Below are 24,210 nucleotides of genomic sequence, written 5' to 3'. Positions count from 1 at the left end.
CCACATCCATACTGTATCATATCCTCCCCACATCCATACTGTATCATATCCTTCCCACACCCATACTGTATCATATCCTTCCCACATCCATACTGTATCATATCCTTCCCACATCCATACTGTATCATATCCTCCCCACATCCACTTCCACCCACCTGTCAGTCTTCCTTCCTCTCTTTACCACTTGGTCCTTCCTCCATTCTACCTGTCAGCATCCCCCCTCTCTCCTCCTCCTCTCTCTCATTCTCTCGCTTCTCCTCCCTCCTCCCTCTCCCTGGCCAGGGCTGTGTATCGCAGAGAGAATGGCGGAGAGAGAAAAAGCGTCCCCTACCCCTGCAAGCTCCTCTCCCTTCCTGGGGATGCATCTCGCCTCTCCTCCACATTTCAGGTAACGTCTGCCATCCTCTCTCCCCAACCCTTCCCCTTCTTAAAATCTCTTAGACCGACATGATCTTGTAATCCACTCCTTTGCTATCTCCCCTCTCCTGCACGGCTTGGCTGATTTTGATATTGATGTCTCTGCCATGTATGGATTTATTTATTCCCTCCATGTATAATGTATGTGTTTGGGTGTTTGCGTGGACACACGGCTGTGGCGGTGTTCCCCGCTCCGCCGCTGGTGCCAAATAATCCCCTCAGCCGTCAGGGTGTGGTGTTAATGGAGTAAAATACACAAATAGGAAACATGGGACTTAGTGCTCAGTCGGCAATGGGTTAATAGACTGAGAAGACATGTCTGCTCGATACGGAATATGAATTGATGACCGGCCATCGATGGGTTAACAGGTCTGAGAATATTACATCACTACCTTCTACATACACGCATGTATGTGCCTGTATACATGTATGTGAGTAATAGGGGTTGCTGGGCTGTGAAATCGGCAACAGCCGACCATTGTGATTGGGTGAGACGGGAGCTGGGATATGGATTGAAGGGGCAGCCAGATGACTGTTGGCTGAGCATGATGGAGGTTGTAGTCTGCGTTTGTCGTCTTGGTTGTTAGAAATGTATATTTAACCTGTGGCTGGATTAGAGTGTGGAGAGTTGTAGTCCCCACCAGCCCGAGCTTGCCATCCTTGGCTGTGGATTGGATCGAATAATTCAGTGTTTTGAAGAACCCATCACCAGCGGCGAGGAAGAAGAAGAGTAAATTCAGCGCCGTGTGACTGCTGGAGATATAAATGTAAGGAATCGCATTGAATGTAAATTCAGGTTGTCGGCATAATACATTTTCAGTATTATGTATTTGAATATTATTATTATTGATTTATATAGCGCCCCCATATACTGCAGTGTTGTACAATGGGGTATATATTTAATGTTTGGCCTTCACACCTGCCATTTTCTTTAAGCCTTTGTAGCGGTGGCCCAGGGTCACTGGACTCCCGCTGGCACTTCATGGGTTACGTACTACAATTCCCATCATGCAAAATCCCGGCAGTCTTTGGCTTGGTTCGCAGCAAGCAGGACGGCTGAGGCGGCCCGGGGTCCTCTAAGGTGAAATCGCGGGGATCTGGATTGTAGCCGTCATCAATGGCTGGATCTGTAATGTGATCCCGGAACATTTGATCCATTCCTCCGAAGCCTACTATCAGCCGTGGATTAGAGACAGGCAGTGAGACGATTACACACCTGTAGAGACGCAGCACCCATGGGAATAGGCAAAGGTCTATGTGCTAGGGGGCTGCGGATTATGGGAATCAGAGTCCTAAGTCCAGGACCATGCCTAGGATCCCTAGGCGAGCTGTGTCTCCAACCTGCGTACCCATTGGGTTCAGCACCATAGGCACGGCGCAGGGCAGCACACCGCTATACGGATGCAGCCTTTATAGGTGGCTGATTGCTGCTAGGCACTCGGAGGTATCGCACGGCCCATGGTCCGGCGTCCGGTGGGCGCAGCTGTCTGACGCGGTGGCTTCATGCCTTCCCGCTGGAGGCTCTGGAGGAAGGATCCGTACGAGCTCCTGGTAGACAGCGAGCCCGCGGCTCCATGCTGTCAGAGCGGGTTCGGCTGATTGCATTCCTCCCGGATGGCTGCCTTTTCTCTCCAAGTTACTGCAGCCTGAGCAAGCTCCGCAAACGAAGCAATTAAAGAGGGATCCGGCGATGGTGTCCGGCAGCCCCGGCGACGGGGAGCAAACCCCTCGTCAGATCCCTCGTGCCAAAGAGAGACGGAACCAGTGACAGTCTCCCCGCGCAACTCAAATAACGTCATATCCATGATATCAGGTGGTCTGCAGCGCTTCTGGTCTATATGTAGGATATTATATACTGTGCATATAGCATATGATATGTACTGTGTATATGCTATATGATATATATGATATATCACGACATGCATATTGCGCGAATCCCCTTTCTCCATGATTATTGGCAACAGAATACGCTGATTGTATCCCCCCAATCACTAGACCGGAGCCTTTATGTCTCCGAGACCCCCAAATAGTCCAGAAACAAGGGGCACGCTTCTCAATAGCTTTCAAGCCAAAGCCAGAAGTGGTTTTTGGGGTCCCCAGATTACTAGGCGGAGGTTAGAAAGCTGTATTTTACATCTACTTTGCTTAAACAGGCAGCCAGCGCCCGCGTATTCAAATATATTCAGATTACGCGGGGAATATTTCCAAAACGGAGTGACAATCGGCCTCGGGTGACGTTCTGTTTTGTAAATAACAGCAAACTTGGGGTCACATCGCACTTTAAAGTCTCGCTGATGGTTGCCGGTAGACGAGGTGGGGGAGTAGCAAGCTTTTTTGGGGGGCGATTCGCTCGTGCGTAAGCTGCGTCTGGTGTCTCTGCCCCTGGGGGCAGATGGAAAGCTACCTCTGCCAGCTGGAGGTTAATTACAGCCCAGGTGGATAAGAGTAAATGGCGTCTGATGGATGTCTCTGTCTCTGGCAGTTGATGGTAGTAATATTTTTCTGCTTGTGCGCTCTGTCACCACCCTGAGAGTGTTTGGGTCCCTCGTGTCACCACCACTTGGAATTCTCTGGTGTTTGTAGTAAATGGAGAGCCCAATTTCTCTGACCATTGGTGGCAAATGAGATTCCGGTCTCTGGCAGTTGGTGGCAAACAACGAGCTTTGCGTCTCTGACGGCTGCTGATAGATGTTACCCCATCTCTATGAGAGACGATACTAAATGGAGGGCCCGGTCTCTCCGACAGTTGGTGACAAATGGAGGGCCCGGTCTCTCTGACAGTTGGTAGCAAATAGAGAGAACTTTCTATCTGACAGTTGGTGGCAAATAGCTCCGTTTCCCTGACGGGGGGAAATGAAAAGCTTCGTCTTTCTGTCACTTTCTGATAATGGAGAGCTATGGCTCTATACGGAGGTGGATGTCACGGAGGGGACTGTCTCTCTTGCGGCTGATGAGAGTGGCCGGTTAAGCGCTTGGCTTGGCAAAGATACTCGCACGGTGTCCCATGAGGTCTTCAGAATTAAGGGGGGTGAGCCTTGGGAGTTACTGGGACCCCCAGGAGTAGAGCGAGTCTTTGTGCGTCACGGAGAACAGGTTCCATAGAGCTCTTATCTTCTGAGCCACAAACCCCTCGCAGCGAGCCGGCCACCTCTATAGCCCCGTCTGTTAAAGATCCCCGGAGAGCGGGTTTCCGAGGCCCCCGGAATACATCTCTCTTCCTTCCGTATCCTCTCTGTTCTGGTTCTCTCCCCTCTCTCTCTCTCTCCGTCTTTATGCCGAGACTCGTGGTCTGTGTTCTGCTCGCTGACAATCTATTCAGCAAATTAAATGCTGCCAGAAATCTCATAATTAGGTTTAATAATAATTAAAGCTATGTTTGAGGCTCGAGTGACTTCCTCTATTACCCCTCTAATGGGGTATAATCAGCAGCGGGACTCGTCCGTTAGAATGTAATGCTATATGGGGGAGCCCCTTTTACATGGGGGGTGCTCTGTGTATAAGGCGTTAACCAAATGCTTTACTTGGGGCCGTCTATGGAAATGTACTCCGTGCATCACAATCATTAATACCCCCCCTAATACCCTAATCAAAGGGGCATCTGGCCTCACTGATGTATATAAGCTGTGACATAACGTACCGTTACCATGGAGCCAATGAATGGGACTAGTTATGATGTCATCGATGGGTGTTCCTTCTGTCCATGAAATTTCCCACTTTTTATTTAAATGGCTTTTTACCAAAACTAAATCGATTTAGAAAAAAAGACCTACAGTCTGTACTTTTTTTTTTTTTTAATACGTTTTGGAGATATTTGGTTTAAAAGTAAGGGATCGTTTTACCCACGGAAGGCTGTAAGAACCAATCTCATTTGGGGAGGAATAATCATCCGTGTCCTGAGAACATGGATGAGCCTCTAGAAATATTAACCTTTTAAAATCATGAAGATTCTAGGTGGCGACTGACTAAATATGTTGCCAAATGGCTCATGGAAACCTTGACTTGTCATTATTTAAAGGTACACTTAATAGAGTCACCTGCATTCAAGCAGGGATCTCAACTTTAAAATACTGGGAGCAAAAACACCTACTGGGGGTCTTATATCTGATCACACCGGGGGGGGGGGATAGGAAGGAGTCTTCTCGTCTCATTCGTTAAGCGAGCGTCAGCTCTCCGCTCGCAGAATCCGCCGTTATCATCAGCTGTGGTTTCAAGGAACAAAATTGCTTTTGTGGGAAAAGACGATTTAAAAGAACATTCCCGTCCGACGTGTTTTACACAACGCTCCACCTTCCCATCATCCTTTCTGATTAACCCCCGGGGGGCTTTCTAGGGAAGTTGTTTAAATGGATACTCTGGCTCTTCTATACTCATACCCCCTAACTGTCCCTATTTCAGGAGGATAGTCCCTCCTCGGAATCCAAGTTTCCTCCCCTGATGCCCCTCTCGTCTAGGAGAGCAGAATGTTTGCTGGGTAAGAGGTTCCTACAGCCACAATAATTTGTTTATAAACAGCAAAAATGTTTGTAAATAAAATACATTAATTTTCTTCTAGATATCAATTTTAATGACAAAAGTAGTCATCAGTTGGGTGTTGAAGGCCTCGGTAAAGATGCCCCTCTAACCATCCAAGACAAAAGTGTCCTCCTTTAGCCAAATGAGGTCCTTGGAACTTCTGGACACAAAGCCAGGTTTTCACTCCAATGCCACTAAATGAACCTAAATGGACAGCTTAATGTATCTGGCAACACACACACACACACACACACACTAACACACACACACTAACACACACACTAACACACACTCTAACACACACACACTAACACACACTCTAACACACACACACACTAACACACACACTGTAACACACACACTCTAACACACACACACTAACACACACACTAACACACACTCTAACACACACACACTAACACACACACTAACACACACTCTAACACACACACACACACACACTCTAACACACACACACTAACACACACACTAACACACACTCTAACACACACACACTAACACACACACTCTAACACACACACACTAACACACACACTAACACACACTCTAACACACACACACTAACACACACACTCTAACACACACACACTAACACACACACTAACACACACTCTAACACACACACACACTAACACACACACTCTAACACACACACTAACACACACACACACTGTAACACACACAGACACACTCTAACACACACACACTAACACACACACACTCTAACATACACACACACACTAACACACACACACACTCTAACACACACACACTCTAACACACACACACACTCTAACACACACACACACTAACACACACTCTCTAACACACACACACACACTCTCTCTCTAACACACACACATACTAACACACACACTAACACACACTCTAACACACACACACACACACTAACACACACACTCTAACACACACACACTAACACACACACTAACACACACTCTAACACACACACACACTAACACACACACTCTAACACACACACTAACACACACACACACTGTAACACACACAGACACACTCTAACACACACACACTAACACACACACACTCTAACATACACACACACACTAACACACACACACTCTAACACACACACACTCTAACACACACACACACTAACACACACTCTCTAACACACACACACACTCTCTAACACACACACACACTCTCTAACACACACACACTCTAACACACACACACTCTAACACACACACTAACACACACACACACTAAAGGATTCATATTAAAGAACTTCATATAGAAAACAATATACTAAATAAATACAGAGCTGGAAGCTGGGGTCCTCCTGCTGGATGGTCAAACAATTCTTGCCACCTCGATATAAATGACTTCACATTAATCGATGGTGAATAATTCAGTGAGTGTGATTTGATCCGACTCCAAACGTTATCTTATATATCACGCCAGCAGGACTCATACCACGCGCACGCACCGTGAGTAAGTAGCTAATTTATTTTAAAGCCTTGTCCGTGGAGCTCAGTTGATGGACGCGTCATTTGATGGACGTCAAGACGCGGATTTACTTTACTGAGAGGGTGGTGGATGAGTGGAACAGCCTCCCAGCTGAAGTGGTAGAGGCTAATACAGTGAGGGGGCTCCTGAATCTAAGACGAGACCAGCAACCGATTAATGTCTGGGCTTTTACAGCACGAGAAAGGCGCGCCCAATGGCGATATGTTACAGTTGATATCCCTGCTTGAAATCAGGTGTTTCCATTAAGTGTATCTTTAAATGACAAGGCAAGGTTTTGCGTGTTGGTACATAGAATCATTACGATGGGCTTTTAAAGGGTTAATATTTCTGCTCCCAGGTATGTGTGCAGGACGGCAAACTGGTCTCGGGGGGGGGCAGATTATGGTAAAGGCACCCTCAACAGCCCATTTAGCTGCCATTTTGGGTAACTTTCTGTGTCTTGTGAGAACACACACAACGTGACAATACCTGGGTGGCGGAAAAATACTACGTTGCACTCTGACCACTTTAAGTCCTGGCAATTTTTGGTCTGTTGGCAGCTATGCCCATAATAACCTGTGGCAGATATCGGGTGTTTCGTGGGCAAATTATTCGGGGTGAACACGCATGACTTTGTGAATAACTCTCCGCCTGTCATTATATCCGGAATAATTAACGCATCATCCGGGGCAACACGTGCGGCCAATGAAAACGTGCGCCTGATGATGGAAGGTCGGGCTGGATGATACAATGTTTGTTTCCTCTATGTAAATGTTTCAGTGATGTCATAGTGACATCGCCCCGACATTCATTTGTATCAACAGAGTAAATTCATGAATGAGGAATGATGTCATGTTTGCAGATAGCGGAATGACTCATCCTTAGTCTCAGCAGAGGGGAGTCTGTTACTGATCATTAACCCCGTGTGCACCTCCTGCAAGCCAGCGCCGCCTCTCTGTAACCGCTGAGCCTCCCCTCATTCTTCTCATCGTACGCTCCTTTATTATTATTATTATTATTATTATTATTATTATTATCTGTTATTTATATATATTATATATAATATTATTATTATATATATTCACAGGGTCTGACAAAACTAGGGGAAGCGATACATTAGCTAAAGAGGGCTCGGCTCGCAGGCTTACACTCTCTTTACCCGTTATCATTATGGATACTGTTACTGTTACGGACGCTTTATACCTTGACAGCCCCCCCCCCCGGCATATGTATCCCTGCCCCCCATATCCCAGTTTCCTTGGTGACTCGGTTTATAGGAAACCTTCTTTGGACCGGATCGGCTATCCATTTGTATCAGTGAAACAAGGTGGTTTTATTTGACGTACTTCCCGAGTGCCCTGCTATACGAGGGACAGTCCCTCATTGGCCCCACATTTCTGTGTCCCTCTCTCCTCCCCTGATGCCCCTTTTTTCTAGGAGCTCAGAATGTTTGCTGGGTATGGGGGTATCACAGGGTTCTACAGCCCTAAAAGCCCTGATAATGTGTATAGAAACGGCACAAAAAAAAAAATGCGTTTATTTCTTTTCAAAATGCTTCATGGAATTCCATAAACGGCTATGGATCAGAAGTCCTAAATTATGTCGGTAATTCCCTGCCCTCTAGCCACCCCATTAAATAAATCCCAACTCATATAAGACATATTTCTATACCTCGTGGACAAAAGCAACATTAGAGGAAGAAAGAGGGACTTGTGTTCTAAACAGGGACACTTGGGAGGTATGCTAATGCGTCATGGCTGAGTGATGTGGGAGCTGTAGTAGCGCACAGCATACGGTTATGCGAGCGGAGATCACTTGCTATCGACCGGGGCTTGGCTGCAGCGTAGAAGCCAGCGCCGGCAGATTGTGCGGCTGTCAGACACATCGCTGCCATGTATTTTTAATGAGCACAGATTTTGTGCTGAGAGGCAGAGAGACGGCGCGTTATTCTCTGGACCGGGCGGGCGAGACGGAGCCCGATGGGCAGAGAGGATGGAATCCAGCGAGGACGATGGGAGCTGGATGGAGAACCAGTGGGAGAAATGGTACGGCGTGGCTGGGGGGGGGGGCGGGTAGGGCAACTTTGGGGGCGATGCAGATGTGGAGGCTCGGATTGACGGGAAAACCTTCTGGGTTATCGGGCAATCATGGATACCTGTGTGTACTGCGCCACTGCACAGGGAGTGACCTTCTCCAGTACCCCTGCGTACTGAAAAACATTTTAACTCTTTCATACCCATGGGATGATGAGTCACATAGCCATTGGATCCCCAACACAGAGGGCAAATTAGGAGTTATTAACTGGCGGGGGCCCGTTATTTAATGCCCCATGTGAAGAAGCGATGTGGAGACCCGGCAAACACGGGTTTTGTAAAGGTACAGCGGCTTGCGCAGAGGGGGATTGAGATTTCCCTCTTTGTTGGACGATATCTTCTTGACGTCCTGTAACGGTTGGATCCTGTGCCAGAAAAGCTGTCCGTGGAGGGGTTAATAACGATGTTACGGAACGGGAGCCTTGTCATCATGCGCAGAGCGCTGTGTTATCGGAAGCTCGGCTCATTTGATCTTTTCAGTCCTCATTGATCATCTCGGACGCAGAAAGCCGGTTTATATGAGACCATTTGCATAAAAGGCACAACAGAGCGTCCTGCGCTTCCCGTTCGCTTAACTCTGTAAATGCCGGAAAGAAGTATGGTGGCTTCTAAAGACGTAGAGTTAAGTCATAGAAGTCCAGTCCCTGGGGGTCTCAGACAGATCAGTTTAAGGGTATATTTTCCATATTGCTGAGTGGCGCATACAGCTAGAACATAAAATCTCCATACATTAGAATGACGTTTGATACAATGTAGCCATTTACTGCTGGATATACAAATATAATAATAATAACAACAACAAAAACAATAATAACAACAATCATAATAACAACAACAATAATAACAACAATCATAATAATAATTATGATGATTATATAAACCCAATAATAAAAATAATAATAATAATAATAATATTAATATTATTATTAAAGGAGTAATATCATTTCTATGTGTGTTTATTTAACTAGTTAATGGCCTGTTTGCAACTTATACATATCCACCATACTGTCACTGCGGACGGACTTTTCATCTGGATGTTATAGAATTATTAGTGCAGAAAATAAGTCTAAACACCTTTTTTTTTTTTTAATCTTCCTATATTCCCCAGATTCTAAGTATTTTGTGGAACAACAAAATGTACCATAAATAAACATCACATGCGGCTCGATTATCTTTGCATCAATCCTGGCTTTGGAGAGAGGATTGAGAAATCCAGGCTTTTCATTTATAGGTTATTAATGGCAAAATAACTTTAAAAAATCACTAGTTTTAAGCATTTTTTTAAATCCTTTTCAAAGTAAAGTAAAACCAAGGTCAGGCAGTTGTTCTTATAAGACATAGATCACTGCATCATACTGACGCGTCCGGACTATATGACATCCCAAGAGAGTAACAGATCAGTCCATGGGAACTCTAAAAGCTCGGGGGTTAATGGACATGATGGGAATGGAGGTCATTTTACAACTCACCTCCTTTCTATAGTGTTTTGTATGATTGTTATCTTTTCTTCATATAGCGCCAACAATTTCCGCGGTCCATGCACTAAAAGGGTCCGACAAAGCTAGAATTCATAGACTAAGACGACCCGATACATTGAGGAAAGAGGGTCCGGCTCACAAAGCTTACAATCTAGAGACTGCTTATTAGACTATTTTTTCCATTTAGATGAAAGTTACTAAAACTCACACATGTTATGTTACAATATTGACGGAAATGTGTCTGTTCTATGCTTAAAATAAACACTGAATTAGTTAAAAGGACCGTCATCTCGATATGTTGATCTTTTTCCATGTATATATATGCTACTATATAGTATTCTACTATTCAGGGTATAGGAAATACAGTTTCCCCCTCCAAGTTTAATTGCCTGGCTAGCAATACTTAGTAGCCACAGTCATTAAATAGCATATGGCTGCCCCTTTTAGAAAAATTTACTGCCACTATGGCAACAAAGTATCTCCACCTATCAATGCCCTTTTCTTTTTTTGTGTGTTGGAATAAGTTAGTCCTGGAAATTAACAACAGCAGCAGAGCAAATTTCAGATTAATTATAAATAAATTAAGATAGGGATGATGTTTCCAGCGCTACATTGTGGGATACAAGAGGTATCTTCAGCAGAACAGATGGGACAGCACCTTTAACAATCGCCAATAAAATAAATGATGTAAATGCTACAAAATGTTATAGCTGTAATAGCCAAGCTTACGGCTGCTACTTCTCAAGGAAACAGATTTTGTTTGAATTTGTTTGCTACATAAACAAAAAGCCTAGTGACTGTGCAGACAGCCTTGCCAAGTGCAGAGCTTTGCTTTTGTTATGTTGTTTCAGCATTATTTTTCCCTAAATGCTCTGTAATGGCCAAGTAAAGTTGGCAAAAATAGGCCATTAATCTCAATTTAAAAATGATTTTGTACTAACGGGTAGGAATTAAAAAGTAAGGAATTAAAGATCTTGACCACTCTTATTGTAAAATACTTTCTCAGCTGCTGAGTATAATATTTTCTCTCACTTTGGGATGTCTCTTAGAAGAGTCTCCTCAGCCGGTGTTCTAGGTTTTTCCGTATGGCCCAGTGCCGTAACGTCCCGTACAATCTCAACTCTGACATTGGAGGGCTGGTAACTTCTGGCCAAAAAGAGAAAGTGGCCCAGTGGTGCTTAAAACAAGTTTTGTAGACAAAAAACAGAGAAATGTGGTCTTTATTTGGCATTCATTATCTTTGAAGTGTAGCCTATTGGCCACCATTCGAAGAGGGTATCCTACAGGTCCTCTATTTGGACAGTAACCAGGACAGCTATGAACCCTCAGGTACATTAGGCATCTGTAGAAAAAGGGGAGAGTTACATTTTCTGTTCAAGTTCATTTTCCGACATTAATCGTTTTCCAAAAGAAGGTCTTCACCAATGTCAACTTCTTGAAGGACCTCTGTGGACGACCTGCTCGATGGGAGTCATTCAGCACAGAACTTCCATTGGTTACATTTGTAGAACTAAACCTGGAGAAGAAACCTAAACGCGATGCAACTGCTTATCATGATCCTTGTCTTTTGCTAGATGAGTCTGGAATGATCTCTTTGGTGTCCACCATTGCCCAGAATGACCTGAGAATTGACTCTGAAGATCAACCGTACCAAGTAAAGCTGTGACCCTTTCCCAAGGAACTCCAAACTCTTTTGAAGCTGTGAGGTTCTAAGTCTATGAGAATAAGAGGAGTTTGGTGTTTCCGCCATCATCACCTGAAGCTGGAAGCTACCTTGATGGGGAAAACCTTGTTGTCGAGCTGCCTGGACTTTCAAATATTTTATTCATCTGACAAATCCAGAAATACAAGAGTTTCTTAAACCAGTACCTGAAAATCCCACAATTATCACATTTTCGTTTAAAGAAATCTCCATCCGCTTCCCCTTTTATATTTGTTCTCCGTGGCTCAGCTCCATAAAGCGAGACCTTGCAATCGTCTCATTCTCGTTAACCCTTTGGCGGCTCTCACTTTAAGGTTTCTGTGTCCCACCACAATATGCCAAATTTACAAATGACCTTCATGCGATTCCTCCTCATTCCAGACTACGGCGCTCTGTAATCTGTCGAGCGAACCAACACAGCGAGAAAACCATACAAAGTCAGTGTTTTTAGAGGTTGACGGCTAAAAATGTTGTCTTTTTTTATTTATTTTTCTGCCTCTTCCACGTTCCCTGAGCTACTGCACATTGATTTTCCACTTCATCCCTGTTCAGTGCCACTGGGTCAGGCTGTCGCTCGGCATCCTTTACATCTAATATAAGACTGACCCAATTACATCAAGAAAGCGGGTACGATGAGCAGAAACTGATTTCAATATCATTCCTCTGTGATTCAGTTCGCTCTGGAAGATGGCTGAAAAAAAATCCCCCCAAGTCCCCGGGTTTTTACCCCATTTCAGGTTCTCTGGGTCAGGGTCACACAGCCTGCGGCTGACTTCATACCTCCCAAGTGTCTCACGTAACTGCCCCTGTCCCGTGTTTTTGGGCCGCGGGGATCATGGTCCTGTTGGGCAGAACATCTGATCTCCCCTGACCAGCAGGTCTAGAGCGTATGCTCTGCAGCCAAGCGCCAGGAGGTGGCTCCTTGGGTAAGGTGGGCTGATGACCACACTTCTGGTCCCGCCCATTCCTGCTTCTAGCCCTGCCCATTCCCGCCTCTAGCCGCACACCCCAACGCATCTGTCCCGGTTTGGACCCCTGAAATATTGTTGGACTCGGTAATAAATGATATCTGAGCATCACAATGGATGCTTTGCTCAGCTGAAATCCCTGCTTGAATACAGGTGATTTCATTCAGAATATGTTTTCCTCTTGACCAGTCATATTTTTAAAATTCCAATTCAGCAAAACGATCAAACATCTTCTGTAGGATAAAGTGTTATCTTAGACCTTACTGACCCTGGTAAATCGTCCCACTTTTAGAAAAATTTTACTTACGGTAATTCCTTTGAATAATAATAAAATATGGCATAATTATTTTATTAATTTATTAATTTTCCCAATAAAGTATTGAGCTGGATTTGAAACCTTAATCCACACTTTGTGCATTTAGGGCAAATAGTGAATCCTTGTCCGTTTTTAGTCTGTAACAAAAAAATAAGGAAAAAAGGAAAATTGCACCAAAAGAAAAATATTATAGAAATGGGCGTTACCTGTGAAGCTTATTTCCATTCCAATATTTTTATTATTTATATATATTTTTTTGTCCAACTATTATCAAAATGGTCAAATTAGTTCAATAAAAAAAATAATGCTGTTGAGTAAAGCAGCTATTAGCGGTCGGCCAAATCCTCAAAATAAATAAGTAAACAGAACAGCACTTTGGGCAAATTAATGGGAAATAATTCACAATTTACTCCACACCGTGCAGCACAACGAAGCCTGAATGAAGAGTGAATGTGGATTTACAGGGGGTATATACTGCGTGGATTAGTGTGGTAGGAGTGGGAGCTAAAGTTTTAACCCGCGTCTTTGGTCTGTCCCCCCCCAGGCTCACACACGACATCACACTGGAGGAATTCGAAGACGAGGATTTATCGGAAATCACAGAAATCACAGATGAATGTGGAATCAGCTTGCACTGTAATGAGAGCCGCCGCTGCAAGGTGAGTGATCTATAAATACAGAGAGATTTACTATAACTGCTGCGACGTCTCACCTGCGGGTACAGCCTGTCCTCTACTGATATTATATCTATCTATCTCTCTATATATATAATATACTCTACCGGTTAAAAGTTTGGGGTCACTGAGCTGTTTTCATGGAAAACAAAGACATTTCTGGCTGTAACATAATTACAAAAGAGTTTTCTAACGAGCAATTCGCCTTTTAAACTTAAACTTGGATCAGCAAACACAACATGCCATTGGAACACAGGAGTGATGGGAGTGATAAAGGGCCATTGGAACACTGGAGTGATGGGAGTGATAAAGGGGCATTGGAACACAGGAGTGATGGGAGTGATAAAGGGCCATTGGAACACAGGAGTGATGGGAGTGATAAAGGGCCATTGGAACACAGGAGTGATGGGAGTGATAAAGGGGCATTGAAACACAGGAGTGATGTGTGTGATAAAGGGGCATTGGAACACAGGAGTGATGGGAGTGATAAAGGGCCATTGGAACACAGGAGTGATGGGAGTGATAAAGGGCCATTGGAACACAGGAGTGATGGGAGTGATAAAGGGGCATTGAAACACAGGAGTGATGGGAGTGATAAAGGGCCATTGGAACGCAGGAGTAATGGGAGTGATAAAGGGGCATTGGAACACAGGAGTGATGTGTGTGATAAAGGGGCATTGGAACACAGGAGTGATGGGAGTGATAAAGGGCCATTGGAACACAGGAGTGATGGGAGTGATAAAGGGGCATTGGAACACAGGAGTGATGTGTGTGATAAAGGGGCATTGGAACACAGGAGTGATGGGAGTGATAAAGGGCCATTGGAACACAGGAGTGATGGGAGTGATAAAGGGCCTATGAACGCCTATGAAGATATTCTATTAAAAATCATCCGTTTCCTGCTATAATAGTCATTTCCAACATTAACCCCGTTTGCGCTGGATTTCTGATCCATTTCATGTTATGTTAATGGATAAAATGTGCTCTTCTTTCAAAAACAAGGAGATTTATAAGTGATCCCAAACTTTTGAACCGTAGTATATATATATATTAACTGGTTTCTACATGTTTTGAGATAGAATTCATCTGATGCGTCAGGGTTCCATGTTTTTTGTTTACGATCACCTTTTTCCTTGAATATTTTTTTCTGGAAGAGGATATTTTATATCTCGTTGTTGCTATGGTTACAGCTGATGGTTACAGCTGATTTGGTGCATGTAGACTCACCCTTAATGCTAGAAGAAGCCGCACGGTGAATAAAAGAAACACTGCAGCTAATCCAGGTGAAGATATTTGTGGCGAAAGTGGAGCAATTCAAGCTTAAAGTGTTAAATGAGCCGAAAAATGTGCATTGGTTGCTATGGTGATTGCTCCAATAGCTCCTGTTTGTAGATGGCCAGAGCTGAGTGTGATGGGATGCGGATCATGTATGTATCTCGGGATTATAGAGACGTTGGGATTTTATCTTGATTTCGGTAACAATCTGCAGTTTTTCCACATCCTACAAAAACCATTATTTGTCTCAAATTTTGCTTCTTATATTTCCTGTCATGCGTCTAAACTCTTCATCCCAAGAGGACCGTTTAATTTGTATTTTTTCCGTGTCAGTTTTCTTGAAATCTTTTATTATGTGTAACCCTTAAAAAGTCAATAAATATGAACGGCCGAGAAGCCACCTTATATTAAAATCAGTATTAAAATCTATTTTTAAAAAAAAGTAAAAAATCTTAACACGCAATTGTTACATTTTATTAAGGTCTGATTGAAGGGATACAAAAATAGATAAAAATAACCAAAAACATCTTGACGCTGTCCGTCTAAAGCCGGAATAATATCTGTTATTTTTGTATGATGTAGCAGCGGATGGATAATGGGCTCCGTGTCTTTGTCTGATGTATTCCGCTTGTATTTGTCTCCGTTCGGGGCACATGGTCTCTGCAGGGGGCTGAGGTCATGTTTTGGCGACGTCTTTCCTCCTCCCCTCCCTCTAAATGCTTTTTTTGTCTATTATCTCCCCGTTTCCTATTCTTTCCTACATGTTTTCTCCAGTAATTACTATTCCGAGCGAGTGCCCGTCCCGCGATGCTTGTGTGTCGTGACTTTACGCCCTTCTTTCTCTCGCACCGACTCTGGCGCTCAATGGGTTCCTACGAACATCCATTTCTATGCCTTTTTTGTTGCCGCCAGATGCTTTGCCCATAGCTTTTGTGATGTCCTATTACCCCCTAGGAGGGGGAATAAGTTTGACACTCGTCCCTTCGACCAGGCAGATCCGCTACTCGCCCCCCCTCCCCGTGGCAGATGATGTCACGCTGACTGTTTTTCTCCCTCCCCCTCATCCCATGACTTTGTCTCCTGATCCCCCAGGGCCGTCTGCGTGCCGATCCCGGTCTGGCCCCATCAGGGGCGGGAGCTGCTAGCCGGATCCAGGCTGAGATGCTGCAGTTGGACCTGATTGATGCCGTTCAGTTTCACGAAGAAGAGACCGTGTCTTCTGCTGACCCCAGGCCTGTTCTTCCTCCATCGATGGACACCTATAGGCCCAAGAGACCCACCACCCTCAACCTTTTCCCACAGGCCCCTCGGACACAGGTAACATATATGTTCTTGCGCGTGTGTACGAGAAAATCCAAAGAGTGTCCAACCAGTTCTTTGATGACTACAAACTCAACAGGTCCTGAGGATGGTACATAACTTATTGGCTAATGCAACTTTGTATTCGATAAAGTTTGGGTCGACCTAATGCTTGGTTGACCTCCATGCCGACATCTACTGATAGATCTGTATGGGGCTCTAGCTGCAGAAGACACAAAGGTTCCATACGTTGTTCTTTTAACAATACGAGTTCTATATATCTTTTTAATAATAATCAAACAAACATAGTTACATTGTATCGACACCGCTTTAGGTAACAACATTCACATAACACACCACACAAGCAACACAAAAAATACACACGCTGATAAAAACACAACATTCAGCTAATGACTGTCTAACATACGGCCGGTGTCGAGGATGGTTACAAGAGAACGGCTACGGGATTGCGTGGCACAGAAAGGGTTTAAGTGATGGTACCACGCCATGGCGTAGTGTGGGGTTACCGTCATCCCTGGTTGTTCTAACTAAATACACAAATGCAGATGAAAAATGTGAGAGGACGGGGGCTGGGTGGAGGCTGTGAATATGGAGACTGTCTCAAAATATCCGAATAGCCCATGACAGATGCTCGGCACCCGCGCTGTAATCTCGGCTAATAGGAAACGTTTAATCCTGTCAGTGACTGCTAATGGGATGAGATCTGGCAAATGGCTTATCTTCCATGTATTTCGGTAACCTCCAGACAGCCTCTCCCATCAACCGGGAGACTCTCATCACACTCGGTCCACAGTGCCCTCTGATGTGTAGAGACAAGAACTGAATTGGTTTCTACTAGTCTCATCGTACCATCCCCAGCCTGGCCCAGCTTTATTAACACCATGCAGGGCTGGCCCTAATGTTTTTGTTACCCGCTTGCATTCCATCTGGGGGCTCTACCCGGAGAACTTGGTAAAGGTGCAGCCTAAAAACACATCCACTGCGCCACACGGCTCTTTGAGTAAGGGTTAGGCCTCCATGCCTGGTGGAGGTGGTCCTCTGCTCCCCACACTTCATACCGCCACTGTGGGTCATGGCCACTGGGTGTGAGTGACACATATCCACGTATACTGGAGAACCTGGTTTCCCACTAGCTTAGTGGCCCTAGTGTCCCACAGTATATGGCGGGACTCTCCCTCCCTCTCCCAGCCTATGATTTGCTGTCCTACATTGCTACCTACCATACACAGTCTACATCTCCCCACCACACTATAGCGCGTCTACATCTCCCCACACCATGTCCTGCCAAGATTTCCCCAACACGGCGCACCAACCCTAGATCTCCCCACCATGCCCAGCCTAGACCCCCTCCATATCCCACACAGCCTACATATCATTCCACAATGATCCACCGCTCTCCTCACTGTACCCACCCAAGATCTCCCCACCACACCCCACCCAATGGTGAATCCTTAATTACTGCCACAAAAAAGCTTCTACTCCCTCTTTTCACCCCCTTTTCACCCCTCCCTTTGATTCAATTAAGCTCTCGAGCGTGACCCTCAAAAGCCCACCATTCCTGCCACGAACTTTATGTAAGAATACCATAAGACTCATCTCCTGATGTGTCTGTACGTATTAATGTATACTTGTTACAGTATGTATGTGTTAACTGCCCCACTTAAATTGTACAGCCCTGCATAATTTGTTGGCGCTTAATAAATAAAAGATAATAATAATAATAACAAAGTTCTTCCCACCATGTCCAGCCTACATCTCCTCCATGATCCCTACACAGCCTCGATCTCCCCCATCATACCCCGTCCAGTTTAGATCTCCTCCATCACACCTCAGCCTACAGCAACCTGCCGCGCTCCTTCATCCCACCATAACTACCCAAGCCTGAATGCTTTTAGGGCATCATTAACTAAACAGCATGTTTGCGTCTCTGTCTTGTCCCTTTTTTTAACTTTTCTTCCATAATCTTTTGTTATCATGTGCCCGATGTACTTTATTTAACTCGGTCTAGATCCTCTTACTTTTGTTCCCCCCACTTTCCTCTCGCCAAACCCTTGTGAATGGAGTAGTAGTTACCATGGTTGTAGCAGCCGGGGGAATGGCAGCTCTGGGCTCTATTGAGTCATCAGAGATCCCTCTGCCTGGCACCAACTAACCCTTCTCTCCCCCACCATTCAATTTAATGCAAATAGAGGGCAGGGAAGTGCCACGTAGAGGGACGTCTCACCATAGCGTTTTAAACACGGGACATGTTATTATTCAGTATTTCAACCTACATTTTTGTACACCGCCACAGTGTTTGCGTGCTCCAGGCATATTTCAAAGCACCGCCGTTCTCTTTATTTTCTAGGACACGCTGAATAATAACTCTTTGGGGAAGAAATACACTTGGCAGGAAAGAGTTTCCCGCTCCTCGTCTCCTCTGAAGACCGGTGAGTTTTCCTAATTGACTCGATTCTCCGTCACGATGAATGGAACTGAGCGAAAGAAGAAAAACATGTTAAATGAATTTATGTGAAAAAACAATAATAATAAAATGTCTTGGATTGTTGGTTAGTGGCTCATACGGGTAAATGTTTTGTATCTCTTCCTCAGAAACAAAATCAATAAACATTATAAAAAACCCCAACATCTGTTGTTGATCCCACCATTTAACTGGAAGCTACCCCTGTTAATTGCCCCATCTCCATGCAGAGCCGAGCCTAGGGTCACTGATGCCTGGGTGCAATCATTTGTTTGGTGTCCCCAGGTGGGTGTGGCTATATTGCTAACTCGTCATCTTAACAAACATAACCCTTCTAACCACACCCATTTTCTCCGGCAACCACGCCACCTCTTTGGGCGTCTCCACTTCGCCAAGTAAAATGTCAACCACTTCTCACAGTGCCAGCTTTGTCCCCCAAACCACTTATCAGTGTCACTTTTGTCCACAAACAACTTGTTAGTGTCATCTTTGTGCCCAAACAGCTTGTCAGTGTCATCTTTGTGCCCAAACAGCTTGTCAGTGTCATCTTTGTGCCCAAACAGCTTGTCTGTGCCATATTTGTGCCCAAACAGCTTGTGTGTGCCATCTTTGCATTCAAAGAGCTTATCAATGACATATTTGTGCCCAGTTTGTCTGTGCCATCTTTGTCTAAAAACAGCTTGTCTGTGCCATCTTTGTCTAAAAACAGCTTGTCTGTGCCAGCGTTGTCTAAAAACAGCTTGTGTCTGCCAACTTTGTACCCAAACAGCTTGAGCTCAAGGGGCAGAGCATGGAGTCTGTGCCAATGCAGCCGGCACAGTCTTCACCCCTCGTGTTGCGCTCCCTGCCCGCGCACCTAGGCTTGGCACTGTCTGCATGAGTAAATAAAGTGATATCATAGGGCACCACAACAAAAAAAAAGGATTTACACAGCAATAGAGAGCTGTATAATGTATAAGTATGGCTTAGAAATAAATAGAATGGGAGGGCTGATGTGGGTGAAAGGGTTTGTGATACATATTTTTTCTTTTTCTAGGGGAGACCACACCATCCAACGAACATGTGTGTCTGAGTGATGAGGGCAACCAACCCGCTATCACACAAGACCGTGGAACCTCTACAGATACCCCATGCCGACTTAACAACACAACGCAGAGTGCTAACGACCCCTCGGGCCGCTCCACCACCAGGTCTCGCCTGGACCCTCAGCGAGATAGAATTCGCTACCAGACAGACGTCAGACTGGAACCTACAGAGGAGATCTTCCTCACTCCTGTCCAAAGGTGCTCAGACCCCCCAGAGCCTGAAAAACCTTTTGTGTCACAGTCTGGACCTTGCCGTATGTCCGTCAGCTCAGATGTAGACGTTACCACCCGTTCGCATGGCGGTGGTCGGCAGCAGCTATCCATCAGTGAAGAAGAAGAGGAAGGAGAGGATGGGGTGGGGTACCTAGGATGCCCTGGCAGAGCAAGTTGCCATCGTGCCCTTCAGAGGTCGTCGGTGAGCTCTGATACCAGCGGCCTATCTTATGACTCTGTAAAGTACACCCTGGTGGTTGACGAGAATGTGCAGCTTCAGCTGGTCAGCCTGCGGCAGTGTTACGCAGGATACAGCGATGATAGTGACAGTGGTACCGTATACGACAACTGCGTCTCCTCGCCCTATGAGTCGGCCGTCGGGGAGGAATACGAAGAAGAAGAAGGGCAGCGGGTGGTAGCTGCCGGGAGGGAAGGGAACAGAGTTCGGAGGTCTGTGTGCCTTTCTGAGAGCTCCTCTCCAGAGGGCGATGTCTCGTACTCCAAAAAATTCCTCAACGTCTTCATGAACGGGCGTTCACGGTGCACGAGTGAGTGAAACGCATTGAGTTAAATAACACATTTCAATTCCGATCCCTCTGGAGGACTTGAGGTTGGATGTCTGTAGCACCTGCTGTATATGTATATTTCTTTGTTTTGCTCACACTTTCTTTGGTGGGGATGGTGGTTGGGGTTCTCCAAGCTCCCTGTAGAACCCATAGTTCTAGTTCTGGGTATGGTTGAATTGTTTGATGTATTTTCGAGGTTTAGATGGGTGAATTCTGCTGTATTGTGATCATTGGAAGGTCATTTGCTTGGGTGTCGTGTATGTGAAGGGGCTCTTGTATTCTAGGGACCCTCAATCTCTAAACCTTATCAGTTACAGATTCCTTTGGGTTATTTTCATGTGTGATAAATGGTGAGGAGCGAGAGCAGACACATCGAGCGGTGTTCAGGTAAATCATCCAACGCTTGACTCGCCCATGTCCTCATTACCCTGTAGAACCCAAGCTTATTATTTTCGGAACCTCTAATTTATAATGCCCTGTCCTGTCTTCTCCCATCACCCCTCTTAAATATAAGGTTATCTGCTACCCTCGCTGCAGAATCCGGCATTCCCAATTTGTGTCCTCACTTGTACTTCATTATCTAGACTTTCACCCGACCACCTAAAAGAGACGGACTGGCAAAGGGGGTAGTGGGGCAGTTTCCAAGTGGTCTCTCTTCTGATTCAAAGATTACCAGTCTGATCACATGGGATTTCTTTTTACTTCTGTAAATGTATTCTTAATTCTTCTTCTTATTCTGAACTCAGGTTTATTCCTCGTCACCCTGGGGAGTTGGAACTGGAGGAGGAGGACCCTCTGTTGGTGGAAGTTCAAGCAGAAGACTATTGGTACGAAGCCTTTAACATGCGAACAGGAGAGCAAGGAATATTCCCTGCTTTCTATGCTGTCCAGGTGAAAAAGGAGCCGGATCATATGGCAGGTAACGTTTATTAACAGTAACAGAAGTAACTTCTTGCCTTAAACAGAATCCTTTGGTGGAGAAACCAAGAGAATGTCATGTAAGAGTAGGTGCTCTCATCCCAAACTAGGAGGATGATAATATTTAAATTGTTGTTACATTGATGACGTTCTCATTTAACCATCAGAGGATGAAAACAGGGCTTGTGCTACTCGAAGCGTTCATGGTAATTTATTGTGTTTCCTCTTTAGAAAATCGAACCTCCGACTGGGTGGATCAGTTCTGGGTGAAGTTCCTCGGCTCTGTGCAAGTTCCGTATCACAAGGGAACCGAAGTCCTTTGCACCGCCATGCAGAAGGTTAATGTCCGTTAAGATCATCTCTGCTTTAGTGTCCCGAGTGCTGAGGGATAAATGTTCTCCCAAACTTTTTTTAAACTTCTCAAATCTTCTATGATTCTTCTATGATTCCGCATTGTCCGTCACGAAGCCACAATGATGTCGGGAGTTGATAGGATCTCCCTTGATCCTCAAACGTTGTGTTACAGATCGCTATGTCACGTCGCCTTACGGTGCTGTCAAATCCTCCATCCAGCTGTGTTCTTGAGATCAGCCTGCGAGGGGTGAAAATTGCGGTTCGAGGAGATGACCCTGAGGACCACAGCCAGGTAAGATCCCATGGGTCAGCTGGCTGGTAGCTTCACTAATGTTGTTTTCTCTTTATGTCTATAAGCGTTTTGCTCTCCAGCAGGTAGACACATGCAGCCACTTCTTCCAGTTAAATAACATCTCATTCTGTGGCTACCACCCCAAGAACAGCAAGTAAGTGGCACTGGATTTCTTCGATCAGTCTCAAATACTCTTTTCATTCCATGTTTTTTATACTCCTATTTTCCCCGTTTTAGGTATTTTGGCTTCATAACTAAGCACCCCTCCGACCATCGCTTTGCGTGTCATGTCTTTGTCTCCGAAGAATCAACCAAACCCTTAGCAGAGTCTGTTGGGTAAGAACTGAGGGTGGGGAGACATTCTGGATTACCGTTCCCCCTGATCCAAAACTGCACCGAGATAATTGGGGAAATCCTTGGTGAACATTTATCTACGTGAAACTGTGATGAGGGAAGATATTCCTGGTCGCACCTCTTAATTTTTGTAACACCTTGTGATGAAAGACCTCAGGAGAAGCACAATGACACATTTTTGTTGCATTTGACCTAATAAGTCATACTTTGTCCTCAGAGATTTCACCAGAATCTGTCTTAAACCTGGTATCATAACACACACACACTCACATATACACTGCTGTTCAACAGTTTGGGGTCACTTAGACATTTCCTTGTTTTTGTCCATTAAAATAACATGAAATGGATTCCAGCTCAGACGGGGTTAATGTTGTAAATGACTATTGTAGCTGGAAACGGCTGGTTTTAAATGAAATATCTTCATAGGCGTGTAGAGACCCTTTATCACTCTCATCACTCCAGCGTTCCACTGGCCCTTTATCACTCCCATCACTCCTGTGTTCCAATGGCCCTTAGCACTCCCATCACTCCTGTGTTCCAATGGCCCTTTTGTCACTCTCATCACTCCAGTGTTCCAATGGCCCTTAGCACTCCCATCACTCCTGTGTTCCAATGGCCCTTTTATCACTCCCATCACTCCTGTGTTCCAATGGCCCTTTTGTCACTCCCATCACTCATGTGTTCCAATGGCCCTTTATCACTCCCATCACTCCTGGGTTCCAATGGCACTTTGTGTTCACTGATCCAAGTTAAAGTTTAAAGGCTAATTGTTGGTTAGAAACCCTTTTGCAATCATGTTGCAGCCAAAATGTCCTTGTTTTCCATGAAAACAGCTAAATGACCCCGAACTTTTGAGCGCTAATGTATATATAAATAAATATATATCTATGAGAGTCAACATGATGATACACGTCGTATACAGAATTATTTTAATTACATATTTAAGCATTGGCTACAATAATAACAGAAGTACCCCACCTAACACGGTCTGTATTTGCGGGAGACGTGAGGCTGCCGTGCCCCCTAGTGGGGGTCTCCGTATTGATTCCACATTATGAATGTCTCAGGTCAGCCTTGTGTGAATTATTTATGTGGTTTCGGCAGTCTTGGGGAATCTGAAGTTGTTATGATCGCATTGTTTTGTAGAATAGTTGGTGCGGTATTTCACACTCTAGTCTGATCAGTTGGGGGTCGACAGCTGGGTTGTTATTGATACAAATTCCCCCAACTATATTGATGCGCTATATGAAGTCATGGCCCCGCTGGTTACCCACGTCACGCGATGTTGCGTTGCCGGTTGGTTTCTCGTTCATTTCTGTTCTGAATCTTCTTTTCTCTTTTTCAGGAGAGCCTTCCAGCAGTTTTACAGAGAGTACGTGGAGTACACATGTCCCACAGAAGATATATATCTGGAATAGCTACAGTTTATTCTATGGAATCCTTTCCGTGCATGGACAATCTGCTCGCGTACGGGCAGCGGAGCAGAAGCTGCCGAAGTGGTGGGACGGCGAAGGGTCAGAGGCTTCCTCTCTTCTGTGCCTCCACCGTGTCGGACTCTGGTAAACCGGGCGTCTGGGGGCAAACCAAGGAAAGACGCCCCTCGATAACCTTCTGCCCACATTACTCTGCCCCCAACCCCACCATGCATAATGTTGGAAAAATGCTGAAGACCTAAAACCATCCTACAGGGAAAAAAG

The 24,210-nt window shown here is 45.1% G+C and overlaps 1 protein-coding gene across 1 annotated transcript; it reads left to right on the top strand.

The window, feature by feature from the left end:
• The first annotated feature begins 302 nt into the window (after positions 1–302).
• On the top strand, positions 303–23,931 carry LOC149274427 (C-Jun-amino-terminal kinase-interacting protein 1-like). Its single transcript, XM_089505500.1, has 12 exons — positions 303–388; positions 13,546–13,660; positions 16,043–16,267; positions 18,618–18,699; positions 19,768–20,577; positions 20,907–20,982; positions 21,342–21,514; positions 21,745–21,851; positions 22,040–22,159; positions 22,243–22,313; positions 22,397–22,495; positions 23,859–23,931. Exons 1-12 carry the CDS (start codon positions 303–305, stop codon positions 23,929–23,931), a joined length of 2,037 nt encoding a protein of 678 aa, XP_089361626.1.
• Positions 23,932–24,210: the final 279 nt, after the last annotated feature.

The sequence above is a fragment of the Sceloporus occidentalis genome, unplaced genomic scaffold (assembly GCF_023333645.1).
Source record: "Sceloporus occidentalis isolate IW3139 unplaced genomic scaffold, rSceOcc1.0.p SCAF_331, whole genome shotgun sequence".
Classification (NCBI taxonomy): Eukaryota; Metazoa; Chordata; class Lepidosauria; order Squamata; family Phrynosomatidae; genus Sceloporus; species Sceloporus occidentalis.
The sequence above is the reverse complement of the archived record's forward strand: the minus strand, read 5'-3'. Positions and strand labels throughout refer to the sequence as shown.